Source organism: Enoplosus armatus, chromosome 14 (genome assembly GCF_043641665.1).
Source record: "Enoplosus armatus isolate fEnoArm2 chromosome 14, fEnoArm2.hap1, whole genome shotgun sequence".
Lineage (NCBI taxonomy): Eukaryota > Metazoa > Chordata > Actinopteri > Centrarchiformes > Enoplosidae > Enoplosus > Enoplosus armatus.
In genome coordinates, this window is record NC_092193.1 from 1,456,501 (window position 1) to 1,474,440 (window position 17,940).

At 42.4% G+C, this 17,940-nt stretch overlaps 1 protein-coding gene across 1 annotated transcript in view; it reads left to right on the forward strand.

Moving 5' to 3' along the window:
• The window catches only part of LOC139296975 (tomoregulin-1-like), a 55,527-nt gene extending 39,070 nt beyond the window's left edge, over window positions 1-16,457 (forward strand). The window contains exons 4-10 of the mRNA XM_070919550.1: window positions 139-168; window positions 4,419-4,515; window positions 5,635-5,783; window positions 11,029-11,088; window positions 13,505-13,628; window positions 14,513-14,674; window positions 16,373-16,457. Coding sequence (XP_070775651.1) covers window positions 139-168; window positions 4,419-4,515; window positions 5,635-5,783; window positions 11,029-11,088; window positions 13,505-13,628; window positions 14,513-14,674; window positions 16,373-16,457 — 707 coding nt within the window. The remainder of the gene's footprint in view (window positions 1-138; window positions 169-4,418; window positions 4,516-5,634; window positions 5,784-11,028; window positions 11,089-13,504; window positions 13,629-14,512; window positions 14,675-16,372) is intronic.
• Window positions 16,458-17,940: the final 1,483 nt, after the last annotated feature.

Sequence of the window (17,940 nt, forward strand, 5' to 3'; positions counted from 1 at the left end):
GACGCACACACCCGCAGGGGAGGTTGTGTTGTGATGCTGAGAGCTTTATTGTCACTGAAGTGCAAAGCTTGTAATTATTATCGATACGTGTTCATGAAGCGATAACTGACAGTCGTTGTGTCTCTTGTGTCTTTACAGATCCTGGTTCCGGCTCAGGAGACGGAGACGGTGAGTGTTATTTAAAGATGTTCATTTCCTGCTTCACTTTTGCAGTGAGTGAAAGTCAAACACAAATCAATTACAGCTGAATCTTTATCTGCCTTCCGCGGACAGTAGCTGCTCGTATTGTGAAGATCACTGCTGAGGTCTATCACGGCCGGAGGATCTTTTATTCTTCCTCTGTGTGTCTTTGTGTATCTCTGGCCTCCCCTCGTTGAATATTAACTCCTCCGCTAAAGGTTGTGAGGAGGTTTTCGGTCTCTCCCTGATGAACAGACTGATATTTTCTGTCTCGTCGGAGTCGAGCTGAAAGCCTCGCCGCTGCCAAATTTGGCAACAGAGACATTTTGCGACCGTCTGTGAGCGCCGACCACAGTGTTTGTTGTTTAATATGGCTGCCGGGGGGGTTTAATTGGAGGCGGCCTCCTGAGAGACGGTATCTCCACCATCAGCACGCGGGCGGGGCCTCAGCTGAGTCGACGAGCCGCTGATCCTCCTGCAGGCGATGGACTGGTCGAGCCACGGGCATGAATTATTTATTCTGACTTCAGCTCTCTTCTTTGTCTTTTACTCTCCAAACATGAACACACCTGTCAACTAAGAAACATCCGCCTATAAAACAGTTTCCATGGAGATCAGGGGATCAGGTGACACAGGTTTCTTACAGGTGATAAAAGCTCTCTGTGTGTTGAGCAAAATGATGAATCAAAATAAAGTCAGAATTTTTCTCAAATCATCAGTTGGCTTGTTATGAATACCATATAAAACATGGACGTCATCTTCTTAAAGAAATCTTTAAATCAAACACCTGTTTGACTTTATTGCTTAAAACTGCAGGAGAAGGAGGACTGAAGAGGTACAACAGTGTGCAGCTTCACTCAGCTTCACTCAGCTGATCCGTTCTCATGCTTTAACCTTTTCAGTCGACATCTAATCAGCCTTCTCCTGCCTTCCTAATGCAGACTGTGTGTGTGTGTGTGTGTGTGTGTGTGTGTGTCACAGTAAGTGATGAGCTGAGAGAATATAAACCTGCTCTCAGTCTGGTTCTGGTTCTGGTCTGAAGCGAGCTGATCTGTGTGATGTTATCCTGTGAATCAGTCTCATCATCATGTACGCGTCTATTTTCCCAGCTGAGGGTGAAGTGATCGCCGGTGGAAGGTTTTCTACTGCGGGGAAAGTTATTTCTCTTCAGGGTAAATAACAGATTGACTTTACTTACCCTGACTTCTCAGCCCTGCTAGCAGCACAGCTAACAGGCGGTTACAGGGACCACTTTGGTCCGGACTAAATTATCTCAACAACTATTGGATGGATTGCTTCCAACATTCATGTTCCCCTCAGGAATGAGAATTGTAATACCTGTGGTGATCCTCCTTTTCCTCTAGCGCCATCATCAGGTCAACATTTTACTTTGTTTTCTTTATTTTCCTTTTTCCACCTAAAGTCCAATAATTCTGTCCTGACAAATGAGGACTTTTCCAAAATTGAACCTGATTACAAGGTTGATGTATTTTAGACAGAGACGTGATGAGTGGTGTTGTTGTTGTCGAGTGTTTGGTTGTGGGCTGAGTGTGTGTGTGTGTGTGTGTGTGTGTGTGTGTGTGAAGCAGCAGCTGCATCCTGCTGTCAGCAGAGTCCAACAGAAACAAAGAGCCTCTCTGCTGCAGATCCTCGTCAATCGATCTGCAGCCTCCGAGCCCCGGCTGAGCTCTCCATGTTCAATACATCCACACACAGCAGGCCAATCTGTCAGCCGGCAGGCTCTCACACACACACGCACACACACACACACACACACACGTCAGCATCCATCCTCTGAAGTCGTTTCAATCATGTTGTCACTCTTAAAGTCGCATTTTTCTGACAATAAATGAGAAGAAATCTGCACCAAAGTGAGACCTCTTGGTTCATCTTTCCAGTAGTGGAAGAAGTATTCAGATCAAGTAAAAGTACTAATACCACACTGTGAAAATACTCCAGTACAAGTATTTTTACACTGTATTTTGATATTTTAACTGTTGTTTGAAGTATCTGTCTTTTCTTTTTTAGTTTGGAACACTTTAGTGCTACATAGATAAAGTTTATTTATTGTTATCACCAAACTAAGGAGGGTGTTGAAGCGTTTCAGTCACTTCACCTAAAGAGTAATTGCTACGCAGTGAACCTGGGAAAGGTCAGAAGGTCATCTTTACACTGTTTATCATCATATGGAACTAACCCTCTGATGCATCTCAAAGACGCATTCTTTCTTTCCTACTTTTATACTCGTTACTTCTTATTTTACTGCTAATACTTAACTTACTGTAAGTAGAAGTACTGTAAGTATCTCCCTCATCTCTGGCTGTTCCAGGTATTTTGCTGTTATAGAGTGCTGCAGGAACGAGTCCTGAAACCCAGAAATCGGTTCACATCTTTACACTTCCGGTTCCCTCGTCTCAAAGTCAGTGGGTTTCTGGTCTGATGCCTGAAATAAGGTCTGTGGTGAACACAAGCTCAAGAGATTTTCACGTTTTGACATAAAATACGTCAGTAGATACCCCCCCACTCGTGAACTTTGGAGGTTTTACGTGTCTTAAAAAAGGCGGTTGCTAACAAGCGGCTAAATGAGACTACAGAGGTTGTTAAAGTCTTGATGGCGAACACAGAAAGTCTACTAGTCGGCCTTTACAGCCTCATTGTGTCTATACATCTATATCTATCTGTCTATATATCTATATCCAGTGGCTTTTAGTGGAGGGAACCAGGGCGATGCTAACTTCAGGGTTGGGTTACAAAAACACCTCGTCCCTGCAGGACTCTATTGTGTTTACCTCTTTGAAAAGACATTATTAGACTGCAGTGGAAACAGCTGCTGTGTTCTGAACCTGCTGCCTGATTTATTGAACTTCTTTAAGAAAACTTAAGATTTTAAGTCTGAACGCAGGATTTCAATGACTTCAGGTGAAAGTGTTTCAGTTACATTTCCTGTCATTTGCTGTACATTCATTTCATTCCACTTGATAGCACTGAGCTTTTCCTCTATTACAGTACAAAATTACACTTGATGAATCATGAAAATGGCTCTCTTGATGAAAGGCAGCCATGAATAATCCCTGCGGCTCTTTGATATTTGATGTTCCGGTTGTTACCGCCTCGTCTGCTCTGAACTCGCTCCCTGCTGGAATATGGATGCTGTCATGCGAGATGGCATTAAACGCATCCCCTGTAATGATAATAATAATAATACCCTGAGATGATAATGTGTGGCTCTGTTTCCATTTGGCCGATAAGCTTCAGGAGTCTCTTCACACACGCAGCTGTGTCTGATAGAAAAGTGTGTGAGCCGTGTCGTGTGTTGATGCTAGAAACGGTGTCATCAGTGTTAACGGGGCGACGGCGCTCACCGGAACAGAAACTGATGTGAGCTGGAGGTTGTTTTGGAAATGAAATCAAGTCACTGTTCTGGAAAGAAGTGCAAAAATAATAGTAATGAAAGCTGATTATGTTGTTCAAGGATGAAAAACATGAAAACACAAAGTTCCACCGTTGCTAAAGCAGAAACAGTGCAGCCAAGACGCCGAGGTTAAATTAAAAAACGTCTTTTAAATGTCAGAGGAGAAAAGAGTCTTACAGGTGAATAATGACAAACTCCACAGTAAAACTCAAATCTGCTGATGATCATTTGCAACACAATTTAATACAAGTTTGTTTCAGAAATCAGTTTATAGCCAAGTAGGTTTTCACATACAAGGAATGTGTCCTTGGTGTTCAGAAAAAAAGAGAAAAGAAAAACAACAAGTGCTGCAAAAGTCAAGAATCATAAATATAGAGTTTTGATTTGAAATAGTTAACAAATGTGTGCGTGACCAACACACAGTGTCTTAACATGTTTCCCTCAAAAATATATATTTCCCCAATTCAATGAAATGTAGTTTTACTTCATTGTATTTGGTGAGAAAAGAGAGTCACAGACTGGTTTCACTTTCTTCATGTGTGTAACACCAAAGACGATTTATACTGGATTAAAAATGCCACAGCTCCAAACAGTCAGGGACAGTAACAGGCGATGAGTCTCTTAATAAACCCCTGAAGTGCTAAAGAGGAGGTTTAATGGCTCCCTGTGTCCCCATCACTGAGGCCTAAGAAACACATCAAATTCATTTCCTTCATCATGAAACATTTGCAAAAGTTCGGCCCTCGTGCCGACAGCTGAGAGCTGCTTTCTCTGCTGTGATTGCAAACCATATTTTGCTTTTCTTTGTTGGTGTAATATGTTACAGATGATGAGGGCTCCGGCTCTGACGTGGGGAAGAAGTTCACCAAGTGCAGCACGTGTAAATATGGAGCCGAGTGCGACGAAGACTCGGAGGACGTCTGGTGAGTGTTTGACTGTGAGGACACGAAGCCAGTGATCAAGGCCGTCTTTGGTTCCTTTGGTGAGATTCTCAGCAGCTGGAAGTCTTTTACTGTGAAGCTGCTGCAGTTTAGAAAGAAAATCTCTCCAATCTGAACAAGAAGACAGACCACCTGACCTCCTCACCTGGACTCTGCAAAACCTTTCAGGGTTTCTGTTTGGGTGGGGGAGATTTCCCAAAATGACTAAGTGAGAATTTAGGAAAACCTGCCGACCTTTTGACCTCTGTGCACAGTTTTGGGGGCCACAACAACCAGATGAGGCTCAGTTGTTCTATACAAAGCCCACTTTGACTTAGAGAGGATCGCCACTTTCTGGCACCTTTAAAAAGGTGATGACCACAGTGGGAAGACCCAAACGGACACTGCGTCCAACTGGGACAACTGGCAGTCTTTTGACCTTTGTGCATGATTTTGGGGGGGCCTTGACATGAATCCAGGACCACCAAATTCAGACCAGTTGCTGTCCACAAACCCAAAATGGATGTGGAAAAGGTCACGACTCTGTAGCTGTAATAAAAGGGGTCATGACCCCAGCCCCCAGTGGATGAACCCGATGAGCTCCTCTCCGCCTGCTGAGATGAACTTTCCTGCATGAATTGTCCAAACAAAATGTTTTATTGAAAGTTAAAGTCAGACAAATGTCATACGAATATAATGGAGAGTAAAGTGCCCAAAAAGGGCTTTTTCAAAACAAAATATCCAACAGAGGTCAAAGTCTCTTTTAAACATGTTCCATAGGGACATGAAGCAGAGTTCCTCATCGCTCGTGGAAAATATTTTACTGAGTCAATCTGTGAATTAGTTTGAAAAGATTAATCCTGCTCTGAATCGTATCTTCTGTGTGTCTAAAAGGTCTTTATTTCATTATTAATTTATCAAATGTGTCTCTGTATGTGCAGACACCCAGTCTGTGGTAAATTAATGAGCTGTGTCTTCATTTAGAAGTCTCTAAATGTGCTTCAGCTAGTGATTTAGTGCTGATGAGAGCTGCTGTGGCAGAAACATGTTCAGGCTCCAGACTGCAGACGAACATTTCTTTTCCTGTGAGAAACAGTCCTGACACACGACTCCTCTCCTCAGGTGCATATGCAACATCGACTGCAGCGGTCACAATGAAAACCCGGTGTGTGCCACCGACGGGAACTCCTACAACAACCCCTGTCTGGTCCGAGAGGCGTCGTGTATGAAGCAGGAGCAGATCGACGTCAAACACCTGGGCAGGTGCCCCGGTAAGACTGAGCCTAATGAAAGTCATTGTATCACCTGTGAAGGCCGGAGAGGCTTTTCTCACCATCTGTGTGCAGGTGAAAGCTACTCTGGCCGAGGTTGTCGCGTTAAAGCTAATCTTCTCGTCCTAACTCAAAGAATGATGCTGTAATATAGAAAACTGTCTTCTCTGCTAACTGACTGAACACTAAAACCCTTACAGCAGACATGTTGATATGTTGAAGTGGTGTGAGCGCGGGGTGTCTGCAGGGTTCACCAAGTAAACTTAAGGCTTGTTAATACCACAGAAAACACATTTAATACTTACATATTTAATAGGGATGTATGACACATGTAGGCCTTGAGGAAATAATACAAAAAAACTGCATCTCTGGTGACGTTGGCTGGAAAGTGTAAATAGCAAGTCAAAGCCGCTAACGTTAGCCTAAACTCTGATAACGCCTTGAACGCAGCATTTCCGTTGCCGGGTACATTACGAAGGAAGAGTAAGCCTCCTGGAGCTCATGTCTGTTCGGCATGACGGCTAACTGGTTTTGAATTATTATTTCAATTGTGGGAAAACTGAGGCAATTTGGTAGTGAATGTTGAAAACCTGGACATGTTTGTCGGGACTCGGGACACCCAGCTTCCCGGACAAACCGGGACGTCGGGTCCCCGTAGGTTTAGCTGTCAATTGAGACTTTATTCATTAGCTCAACGTTCAAATGTGAAATAGTGTGGGAAATATTCAGGAGCTAGTCTTCACGTCCCAGTGAGCGACAGCAGAGAACAGAGCATGTTGTATCTGTCAGGGTGTGGAGGTGTAGCTCCGACTGCTCTGTCGACTTTCTCCTGATCAAATATTTTTCATGTCAGGTAGATCCCAGGGCGGACTGTTTGTTTGAGATATGAATACCATGTGGTACCATGTGAGCAGCACGGATTAGGAACACAGAGGCTACTCGACATCTAGATAGTCTGAGAAACTTTCAAATGTTTTCCAGGAAAATATGGCAGATTTATTGTGGAAAACTTTTTAAAATAAGAAAAACCCTGGCATACTCTTGCACTATATGGCCAAAAGTAATTAGACACCCTAGTTGCTGGACTGGGCCTCATTTTTCTTATTATCGACAAATTCCTGAAACAGACCCAAACCAACGATGCGTTAGCTTGCATTTTCAGACTTCTCTTCTCTCGATAACACCTCACAAATACATAGTTTCATGTTTAAAAAGGCTCTGTAACTTCCTAAAACAGCTGCTCACTTTAGTTTTTATCAAACAAACCGGAGGAAATAGTACATTTGTTGGGGGACTATTTTCAGTTGCGGATTAATCCACATTTGGTGCTCTAGTGAGTGTTTGTGGCAGCAGGTTGGTGCTCAAGAAAAATATGAACTATCACTGGACCTTTTAAAGTGTTGGTATCTGACCTCTGTGATCACGCTGTTTACTGACGCGCATGAGCGATCGGGCGTAGGCGGAGGTTTTAAAGCACCACGTGCAGCTTTGTGGCGGCCGGCAGGAAGCTCTGACGCCAGCATGCTGTTCAGCCAATGAGGAGTGTTGGATTTAGGGATATTCATGAAAGAAAACCTGGTTTTTGGTGAGCAGGGAGCCTTTCTACAGCGAGTAATGTGATAGTGAGGCAAAATGAGGCATGCGATGTCGTATAAAAGCTTGATTTGGGCTTTTTTTGTACCTCTCTTCTCAGTTTCGGCTTTTTTCATTCCTCAAGCAGCCTGCCTGTATTTTTCCACATAAACGTCATCTACAGAAGCCTTGACATGTTTGCACTGCGGCTCAAAGAACTGAGAGTAAATGATGATATTCTATGAACAGTTTGATTCCTGTGGATTTCGTTTCAGCCCTAACCGCTCACAGCGTCGACCTTCGACCCGACTGGAGTGTGTATGAGAGCAGATATCAGCCTCTCAGTTTGTGTACAGACAGATAAATCTGCCCGCCGACGCCTCTATCACTGTTTTATTGAATCCAAATTGGAAAATCCCATCATGCAGGCCTGTTGAGCTTCAGAAAATGGCCGCCATAACCTCTGTGAATTATGAAAGAGGCCCGTTTCTCACCAGTAAACTGCCCTGTAAATGAAAAGCATTTTATAGACCCTGAGAGACTCTGAGTGGTTCTTCAGTTCGGACTGAAACACTCGCACACTCACTTTCTCTGATTCGCTTTCTAGAAGTGAGACGAGTTTAAAGGTTTTCGGTTCTTTATTGGAGTATTTCCACATTTCTGAGAGAAATATTGTACTTTTTACTGCCCCACATTTCTTGTTTCATTCGAGATCCAGTTTTAACATCAACGTTTTCATGTCTGTTATTCTTCTCTTATTATTTTCCTTCTATCCTTCCTTCTTTCTTACATGTGTCCTTCCTTATTTCTTTTCTTCCTTCTGTTTCTTCTTTTTTATTTTGATTCATCCCGTCTTCCTGTTCTTTCTTTCTTCTGTCTTTATTTCCCTCTTGTTTTCATTTTTCTTCCATCTTTTCTCTCTTTGTTTCTCTTTCTTTCGTCCTTCCCTCTTTCGTATTACTCTTATTGCTGTTGCTGTTGAATTCTTCTACCTCCAACATTATTTAAGTGCTGTAGACGGAGATCATTATTACATATTAATTTGCTGATGTAGTGAAATGCAGGATTGATGTTGTTTCGCTGCCGACTGCACAACTGTGACCGTTTCATCTCGGCCATAAATCAGCCTCGTTATTGAAACCGTGTCAGACAAATTAATGTGTCTAATCACCAATGTTTTCAATTAACCCACAAACCAAGCATGCAGTTTGTTTCTATGGGAGCTGAGCTTTGGCATTAATCCACACCTCGTTACACGTCCTGTTTTAATCTGACGCAGAGGAATTATGCAGTCAAGACTGATCGCTGCTTCATACGTCTGTAGAGTAAATACAGCTCTTACAGCGGATCCCAAAAGCTACTTTAAAGTTTTAGTGAAATTAGAGGAAAGTGACATGACCAAAACAGCCTTCTTAAGAATATATATATATATATATATATATATATATATATATATATATATGTGTATATATGTGTATATATGTGTGTATTTGAGAACCACAGCAGGTTTTAACGAGGAAGATAAAACCACAGAGCTGAGATGAGTCCTGTTATTTCTTCTGATCTATCAATTATTTTTTTTTATCTTGGGGGGGGGTACAAACCTCATTTGCAGTCACAGTTTGCTGTCTGATGTTTTTCAGAGTCTGTGCCAACACCCAGAGCTCTTCCAGACTCCGTCCCTCCTCCGAGTATCTTCTCAGATCTGATTTATGTTGATAGACTCACCTTGAATCACAATGTGTCGTCTTACCGGAGACACACTCGCGGCTCTCTCTCTCTCTGGGTGTTGGCAGGAGACGGTAACCCGGCAGGATTTATGGATTTCTTGTCAGTGGTTATGGCTTTAAGGTGGCCGGTGACCAAGCGTCTGATTGGCTCGGGGAGGTGGTGGGTGGGTGGGGGGAGGGGTGTCTAGCACCCTGAGGTGAAGAGCACCTGCCCTCTCTCCTGATCTGCTGTCTCCTCGGGGCGTCGGCCAACACTTTGATTCTCCAAACACCAGAAACCAGATTCAAAGGATTTGATTTGAAGGAACAAACTGTGATTTTTATTGTTTCTGAAGGATAAAACTGCAAAGTTCAAAGCTATTTTCTTTCTTTCATGGCAGTTAGTTTTAAGCTTCAGGTGGCTCTAGTTTTTTGATGCATTACCAATATTAAGTATTGACCCACACATACTTTATCAGGCGATGGGTTGTGAGCATGATCTGTATTAGTGAGTCACATTTGTGTTTCAGAGTAAAATATCTCAAATATCAACTATTTGATGGATTAACATGAACTCTGCTGCAGATGTTCGCTGTCCCCAGGGGACCCCCTGACTTTTAACAACACTATGAGGTTTTATTTTTGTTCAGGTCGGGCTATTAGCGTGTTGTCGAACCGAGACTTAAATCACATTTCTACTATCATAAAATTGACAGATCGAGTCTGTCTGTGAACAGAGACCCCCCCCTTTCCTCACAGTCTCAGTCCGGTTGTTTGGTCCATGTCAGAGTTTGATTGGCAGCTTTCACAGCAGCCCAACAAACTCCCAAAAATATCATCGCATGTTGGAGCATTAAGATTCCCCCTATTAGAGCTAATGAACCCGGACCAGAAGTACAGGGGTGTCCATATACTAGATTGTGTTTATTCTTTTCTGACATCAGCAGATTGTTATGTAATCAGTGTTTTCTTTCCTTTTCTGCATTCAACACAAAGAGAGAAAGAGACAAGGAGAGGGAGGACGCTGGAAAGAATGAGGGGGAGGAGATAAAGGGGGGGGGGGGGGGGGGAGAGGGATGATGATGGGGATGAGATGGGTGAGGAAGAGAGAGAGAGACAAAGACAGAGAGAAGGAGAGAGATTTGTCAATATTTCCTCAGGAATGATGGAGCATAAAAAATGGATGAGTGTGTGTGTGTGTGTGTGTGTGTGTGAGTGTGTGTGTGTGTGTGTGTGTGTGTGTGTGTGTGTGAGTGAGTGTGTGTGAGTGTGAGTGTGTGTGTGTGTGTGTGTGTGTGTGTGTGTGAGTGAGTGTGTGTGAGTGTGAGTGTGTGTGAGTGTGTGTGTGTGTGTGTGTGTGTGTGTGTGTGTGTGTGTGTGTGAGTGTGTGTGAGTGTGTGTGAGTGTGTGTGTGTGTGTGTGTGTGTGTGTGTGTGTGTGTGTGTGTGTGTGTGCTCTGTTTAACATTCCCAGCAGCTCCTCCTCCTGCAGACAGCATGAAGACATGAAGCCTGTCGACAGAAAAATAACCACAACAACACACCAAACCTGCTGCTTCTTTCTTTCTTCGTTTGTTTTTTTGTCGTCACCCGCCGCCGTCCCACTCACACACACACTCACACACACACACATGCACACACACACACACACACACACACACACACACACACACAGTGAAGCTCAGATTGACCGCCTCGACTCTGACAAACAGAGCGAGACTCAGACGTCGAGGTAAACATCCTCCGACATCCTCCACTTCCTTTAGTCTGTCTTGAAGAGTAAATAACACACACACACACACACACACACACACACACACACACACACACAGCCAATAAACAGATTACCTGCAGCTGGACGAAAAGGTTCAAATTTGTTTTAAAAAATGTTCACGTTGTTCGTACGTATTTAGAGGAACTGTCACTGTAACTATCTGTGTGTGTGTCCATGTGTTTCCTCCACAGCTGATAAAGAGAAGCTGGGGAAGAAAGACGACAGCAGTCCTTTCAAAGTAAACGTCTTAGGTAAGGAAGCTGTGTCAACCTTTATTACAAGTCTTACTTCCTTCACTTCTGTCAGTAATAATAACGCTGCTCTCACCAAGTTAATAAGTGAGATGTGGAGACACGATGACAAAAAGAAGTCCGACCAGTCTGGACACGTGTTGATTGACAGCAAGATGCACCAATCAGTTCACACGTGGTGAAATTGAACCAAGTACATTTACTCAAGTACTGCACTTGAACACAATTTTGAGGTACTTCCACTTTACTAAACTTTACCAAACTCCAGATTTATCTCTTACTTCACTACATCTGTTGTACAACTGTAGTTACTAGTTGGACAGCAGCCATGTTGGAAATCGGACCGATCGTTCCGAGAGACAGATCGTTGATCGATCAGGTGATTAATCAGGCATCAGGACCTCAAACTGCAAATTGTAACATGAGTCGGAAGGCGACTGTCTTCCAGCTTTAGGCACAGCGATGCTCTGAGCTAAAGGCTAGCATCAGCATGCTAACATGCGTGCGGATGTTTAGCAGGTATAAAGTTCACCAAGTTCACTGTCTTAGTTTAGCCTGTTAGCATGCTAACATTTGTTAATTACCACTTAACACAAAGAGCAGCCGAGGCTGATGGGAGTGTCATTAATGGTTAATGGATCAACGAAGTCAGCAGAATCCATCCTGAGGGGAGCATGAATGTCTGGACCAAATTTCATGGCGCTCTATCTAACAGTTGATGAGATATTTCAGTCCGGACCTGGGCTGACAGACATGCAGCTGATGGTAAAACTTCCTGTGGCCTTTCAGCAGCCCGTTAACCTGCGTCTGAACCTGCTGAGGAGCCATAGCCGCAGGACAAAACTTTATGAAAGTCTCTTTAATACACAATAATGTCCTCACATGGGCAGAGCAGGAAAATCTAAATCCTCACAGCTCTGAATCTCTGCTGATGCTGAACATAATGTGAGTAAACTGTTATTTAAGCCCAGGCACGGTGTGACGCTGTAATTTCTCATAAGTAAACACAGATTAGTGGAGCAGAACCAGGGCCTTTTGCAGCGTTACCCGCCCGGCTGCACCATGCAAGAGTTGAGTTTGGAGATCAAAGAGGAGATGAAACAGAATCCAGAGGGTTTTATTATCTGCAGCTCGCTGTGTGCATCGATATCTGCGACTAAAATGTCTCAGGGGCAATGATTCCTCCTCAGCTCCGTCAGCTCCTTCACTTTGTGTTTTAACTTGGACTCAGAGTCAGACAACAGGAGGATCGGATTAAACCGCTCCATTGTCAAGATCACAAACAGTGAAGGACGCAGCAGCACATTTCTCACTCTGAGAAAGGCTGCGTTCACAGCCGCCACGTTCTGCCTCTTTCTTAACCTGAACTACATGTTTTTATCACTCAAGGTTCCCAAAGACTGAAGAGTGAAGCTGGTCACAGTTAAAAACATTCAACTCAAAACATTGTGTTATAGTCATCTTCAGCTGTAGTGGATTAAAATTCATCTGTGATGAAGAAAGCGAACCATGTGGAGGAGATGCTGCTGGGTTTCCACTCATCGTCTGCTGCTCGGCGATCATTTCTGTCACGTTATAATCATTCGTCTTTTTGGGGGGAAAAAACAGCTAAATATGGGCTCTCGAGGTAATTATCATTAATGTTCTTCTCTCTGAGCTCCTCTCAGTGCTGGAAGGATTCCCGGGATGTTAAAATGACACATTTGTTGAATCTGTAATTACAGCAGTAAAGGTGTCATGTTAGTGATTATCCTCTTTGTGTTGTAAGTTAAAGACGATAAGTTGGTGCTTCACTTACTGCAATAATCCTCAGTGAACGACCACGCTTTGCTGATTTGAAAAACTCTTGAGTTTATGAAACCAATGAAACCGTTCTTCATAATCTGTAATATTCCTGACGATGTGACAGTTCCAAAGGTTTGATTAAACGGCGCTTCCTGGGTCCTCTGAGGCTCCTGTAGTCGTAACAGTGAGCTTCCAACTTCCCTCTCACAGGGTTTGTTATTTGAGGCTTTCTCTGTGTTGGTGTGAAGTTGGTACGTTGCATATCAGTCACTGTAATGAGCAGTACAGATTGCTTTGTAGGCTGTTTCTTTATTACTGCAGTGAGTTACAGTGAAGAGACAGCTGTGTGTGTGAAGAACCCCTTAATGTGCATTTTAGGATTGATATATATCAATGTTCTTATTAAGAGTGTATTGATTTCAACCATACAACAGCTCTAAACTGCCCAGCAGGTGGTCTACATACATACCTACATATTTCATTAGAGTTTTAGAAATCTATTCCTTCTGTTGTGAGAGTTATTTAGCAGTTTTATTATTTTATTACACAGGAACTGATGCTGCAGCGTTTGCAGCAGTGACACCAGCTGAGCGTCCTCTCATGTGTTTGAGTATTTGTCGTGTTCCCTCAGAAACCACAGGTCTGGACCACGGTGACGGTTTCTACGCCGGGATGCCGATCCCCTGCGCCGACAGCTACGCCGGCTTCTGTGTTCACGGGAAATGTGAGATCAAATACAACATGGCCACCTGCAGGTCTGTGCCCGCCTACTACCACTGTGCTACTACCACTCAGTGGTGCAATGTAACTAAGTACTGTACTTAAGTACAAATTAGAGGTACTTGTACTTTAATGAGTCTTTCTATTTTATGGGTAAGGGTTATATCATTAGAGGATTATTCCTCCTCATTAATGTGAAGCAGGATGTTGCTGTTGGAGTTGAGGTGGAGCTCATTCTGAACTATCAGCTAATGATTATTAGCTCACTGTGGATGAATCAGCTGATTATTTCCTCCATTAATGGATCGATCGTTTGGTCACAATGACCCAGAGCCCAAAGTGACGCCTTCACAAAGCTCCACATTATTAACAAGACATTACAGTTATTAACAGCATTCAGAGGGAAAGCAGCACATCTGCATCTGAACAGCTGGAACCAGGAAATGGTTTCACACCAATAATCACTTTGATTATCAAAATAGTTGTCAATAGTCAATCGACTACTTGATTAATTGACTAATCTAATTTTTGAAAAGTGACTGGTAACTAAACCTGTCAGATAAATGTAGTGCAGTTAAAAGTACAATATTTTCCTCTCAGATGTAGTGAAGTATATGTATAAGTATATGTATAAGTGGCAGAAAAAGAATGCTCAAGTAAAGTACAAGTACTTTTAAGTACAAGTACTTTACTCCAACTGGTACAAGAAGTTGCATGAGGTTCACTTGTCTGTTGTTCAGTATAAATGAGCCACATATTGTCTGTTTCCTCCAGTTTAACCTCCAGAACTACAGTGACCCCGATGACCTGCACTCAGTACTGTGCCTGAACGCATCCTGATGACGCTTTCGCTATGTAACCTGTGTAGAGGGGGGGTTGTACTAAACTTCCTTTGTGTGTGTGTGTGTGTGTGCCCCAGGTGTGATGGAGGCTACAAAGGTCCTCAGTGTGACGAGCCTCAGGACTTCAACATCCTCTACGTGGTCCCCAGTGGACAGAAGCTCCACTACGTCCTCATCGCCGCCATCATCGGGGCCGTGCAGATCGCCATCATCGTCGCCGTGGTGATGTGCATCACAAGGTCAGGGGGCGTCCACTCAAAGATAGAAACTTTACTTCAAATGAATTAACAAATGAAGTAGACTTTAATTTATACATTCATTTAAAATGTTTACACACATTTGAGATCAACTGATGAATAAAATGTTAGACATTCAATGTGTTCATGTACAGGGAGCATTAAATTATTCATTTTCAATTAAGGAGAACATTTAGGGGTTCCCCAAAATGAATTTGGGTTAATTACAGGATAGATTAATAGATTATAATATCTTCTGTGTTTTTTAAGGGATTAAAAACACCTTGATTAGGAGGGGTTGAAACACATTAATATGAAATATTAAGGCCCTTTTGAGGCATAAATTATGGGACTTAAAGGGATTTTTACCCACTTAATGGCTAAAAAAGCCATTAAGTTATTATTCATTATCTCTTTAAAATTCCATCTTAATTTAATTTAATTATATCATTATTAATGATTCTTTGATTTTTTTTTTTTAATATTTTATTGCATTGTATTGATGGGTAGTTTTGCTTTAAAAGAAAAAAATATTATCATATAATTATTAGATTAAAGAAATAAATAAAAAACTACTAATATTATAAAGGAACTTTATGAAAATGAGTTAACAATAATTAATTAATATTAATATTATCTCGGGCCGTAGAACGCCACGCGGCTCTGCTCCTCGCTGACTGTTGTTTGTCTCAGCTGGACAAAACAAACTGAACTACAGACAGAAACAGTTCAGACCGCTGTGAGCGTGCCGGCTGTGAACGCAGCCTCCCTGTTCCTCCATCACACATGCGGTGTAGGTGTGATGTCTGTCAGGATGGAGCTGCTGGTGACAGCAGAGGCTCAAGGCTGAGGAGAATTAAACAGGATTTGACTTGGCCTCGTTTCTCTCCTCTGAGGCAGCAGACAGACTTTACTCCGTCACTCTGAGGAGGAAATCAGATATCAGTGTCTCTTTGCACTGGAGAGGTTTTTGGCAGCTGTTTGACAGTAAAACAAGCCTCTAATTTCATGAACATGTTTTAAATAAAGCCCTTAAATGTGGACACTGTGCTCCACCTACATGTGACTACCAGGACGTATCCCTCCGCCTCAGCGAGGGAAACAGGACGCCTGACTCGAGTTTGAACTTGATCATAAATATGAAATCTGATTAATTTCTCACCTGAAAAAAAATCTCAAAACAAAATTTGGTGACGCGGTTGCTTAGTATTTTTCCGAGAGTGAATTTTTCTTTTAATCTTCTCCTAAATGTTACTCAACACAGAAACACGGGACTCTCTGGGATAATGTAGTGTTTGTTTCTGCAGAATCCGGTTTTGTCCGTGAGTTTGGTGGACGGGTCTGAACACTACACTACCCATGAGCCTCGGTCGCCATAGCAAATGAGAAGAAGCCATTCGGAGGCACAAATCGAGCTGATCAAAACACGCTGCCGTAGTGTTTCGTTCATTCATCTGAAATAGACCCAAAATTCAAGAGTAAATTCGTTTAAGATGCAGATTGTATTTTCCCGCCGTTAGCAGCGGGAGCCCGTTGATTGGATGTTTCCAACCAAAATGCATCTTGGGAGTCGTAGTTGGGCAGAAAGAGTGAATTTCATACTAAACAGTTACCAGGAAATAGAAAATGTCTATCTTTAGTCTCACGGTCAAGAGGTTACGTAATGGAAAAGAATAAATCTCTCTCTGTGTGTCTCTTCAGGAAATGTCCGAAAAACAACAGGGGTCGCCGGCAAAAACAAAACCTGGGACACTTTTCCTCGGACACTAACTCCAGGATGGTATAGCCGTGTTTGTCTGGGTTCTTTTTGATAAGTTTTTTCTTACGGCGTGGGAATACCATTTTTTTAACGTATTCATTTTTTTCTCCTGGGAAACCATAAAAAAGAAGAATGAGAATATTTATTTAAGGGGCCTTATTTTCTCTCCTTTTCTGTTTTTGGATGGAATTTTTCTTTGTTTGTACAAGGAGCCGAATCGTCAAAACCCGCTGTCACTTTACGTCGTTACCGTGTCCGCTGTCTTACTTCCTTTACACCGCTTCATTTGTTGAATGCTTTATGAATACGGTACCTTTGGTAAACTGGCTAACAGAGTAATGTCTGCCCCTCTGGAATGTGCTATTTATTGAAAATGATTCTTTTCTACGCCCCTCTCTGTTTTCCTTTCTACTAATAATGTGCAGCTGATCACCAAATGCAGTTTGTTTAGTTTAGTTTTTGTAGGAGGTGAGTGGGAGCCAGCCAGTGATATAGATACTGTATGTTTACACTTATTCTTTGGTATGAAAGTCCATGTAAAGACTTCACTGTGTTCAAACAAGCTAATAATTTATTATTATTATTATTAAAATAATTTTCTTTAAAGTAGTTTTTACTTAAGGTTTTTATGTTTCTCAATTCTAGTTCCTGTATATTCGCATGACTTGTGAAAACTGTGTACTGTGGTGTAGTTTTAACTTTGTAAAAGAAAAGCCGACGGCCTCGACGCCTCCTCCGTCTCAGAGCCGCAGAGATCCGATGGAGTCGGACTGGTGAACGGAGGACACTGAGGGGGAAGAGACCAGTCGCTGTTAAAGAAAGGAATGTTTCATGTTTGGAAAAACAGTCTGCTGTCTTCATCCGCACCACGAAACAACAAGAAAGAACAGCTGTAGTTTTCATTGACGGTGGGAAACACAGAGTGCGTTCTTCTAAAACCACTTTGGTGTTGATTTTAACGCTCAGAGGCAGGAATGTTTTTGCATCTTTGTCCGAAAGTCTGGATTCAGAGGATTGTAAAGGAAAGTGTCGGCTGTCTGGGGGTTTAAAGGACTGACTGCACACGGAGGTCAAAATGATATTTTTTATGTAACTGGGAAAAAGTCTTGGTTGCTCAGATTGCTGTGATCAAGGCTTTTCTTTGAATGTGAGAGAATAATTGTGTCTTTTGTCTGTTTTAGTTTTTTTTGCTCCTCAGCGAGACATTCCAAGCACAGAGGATCCCTTACAAAAAAAACCTACAATAATCCTTTAGGCAATATTCAAAACATACTTCACAGTATAAATCTCACTTAAAGACCCGTTTCCTCTCTGGTATTAACATGTGACCAGAGACCGGTCCTACAGGTATTAGTGGTGTGCAGTAACTCACTGTCATTAGCGTATTAATGTTATGAAGAAGTCACATGACATTAGTCAGACAAGAAACCACAAAGATTTTCAGATTCAGTCCTACAACAATCCTAACAGTTTGTCGACAGGAACTTTACATCCAGTGAATGACAATGCC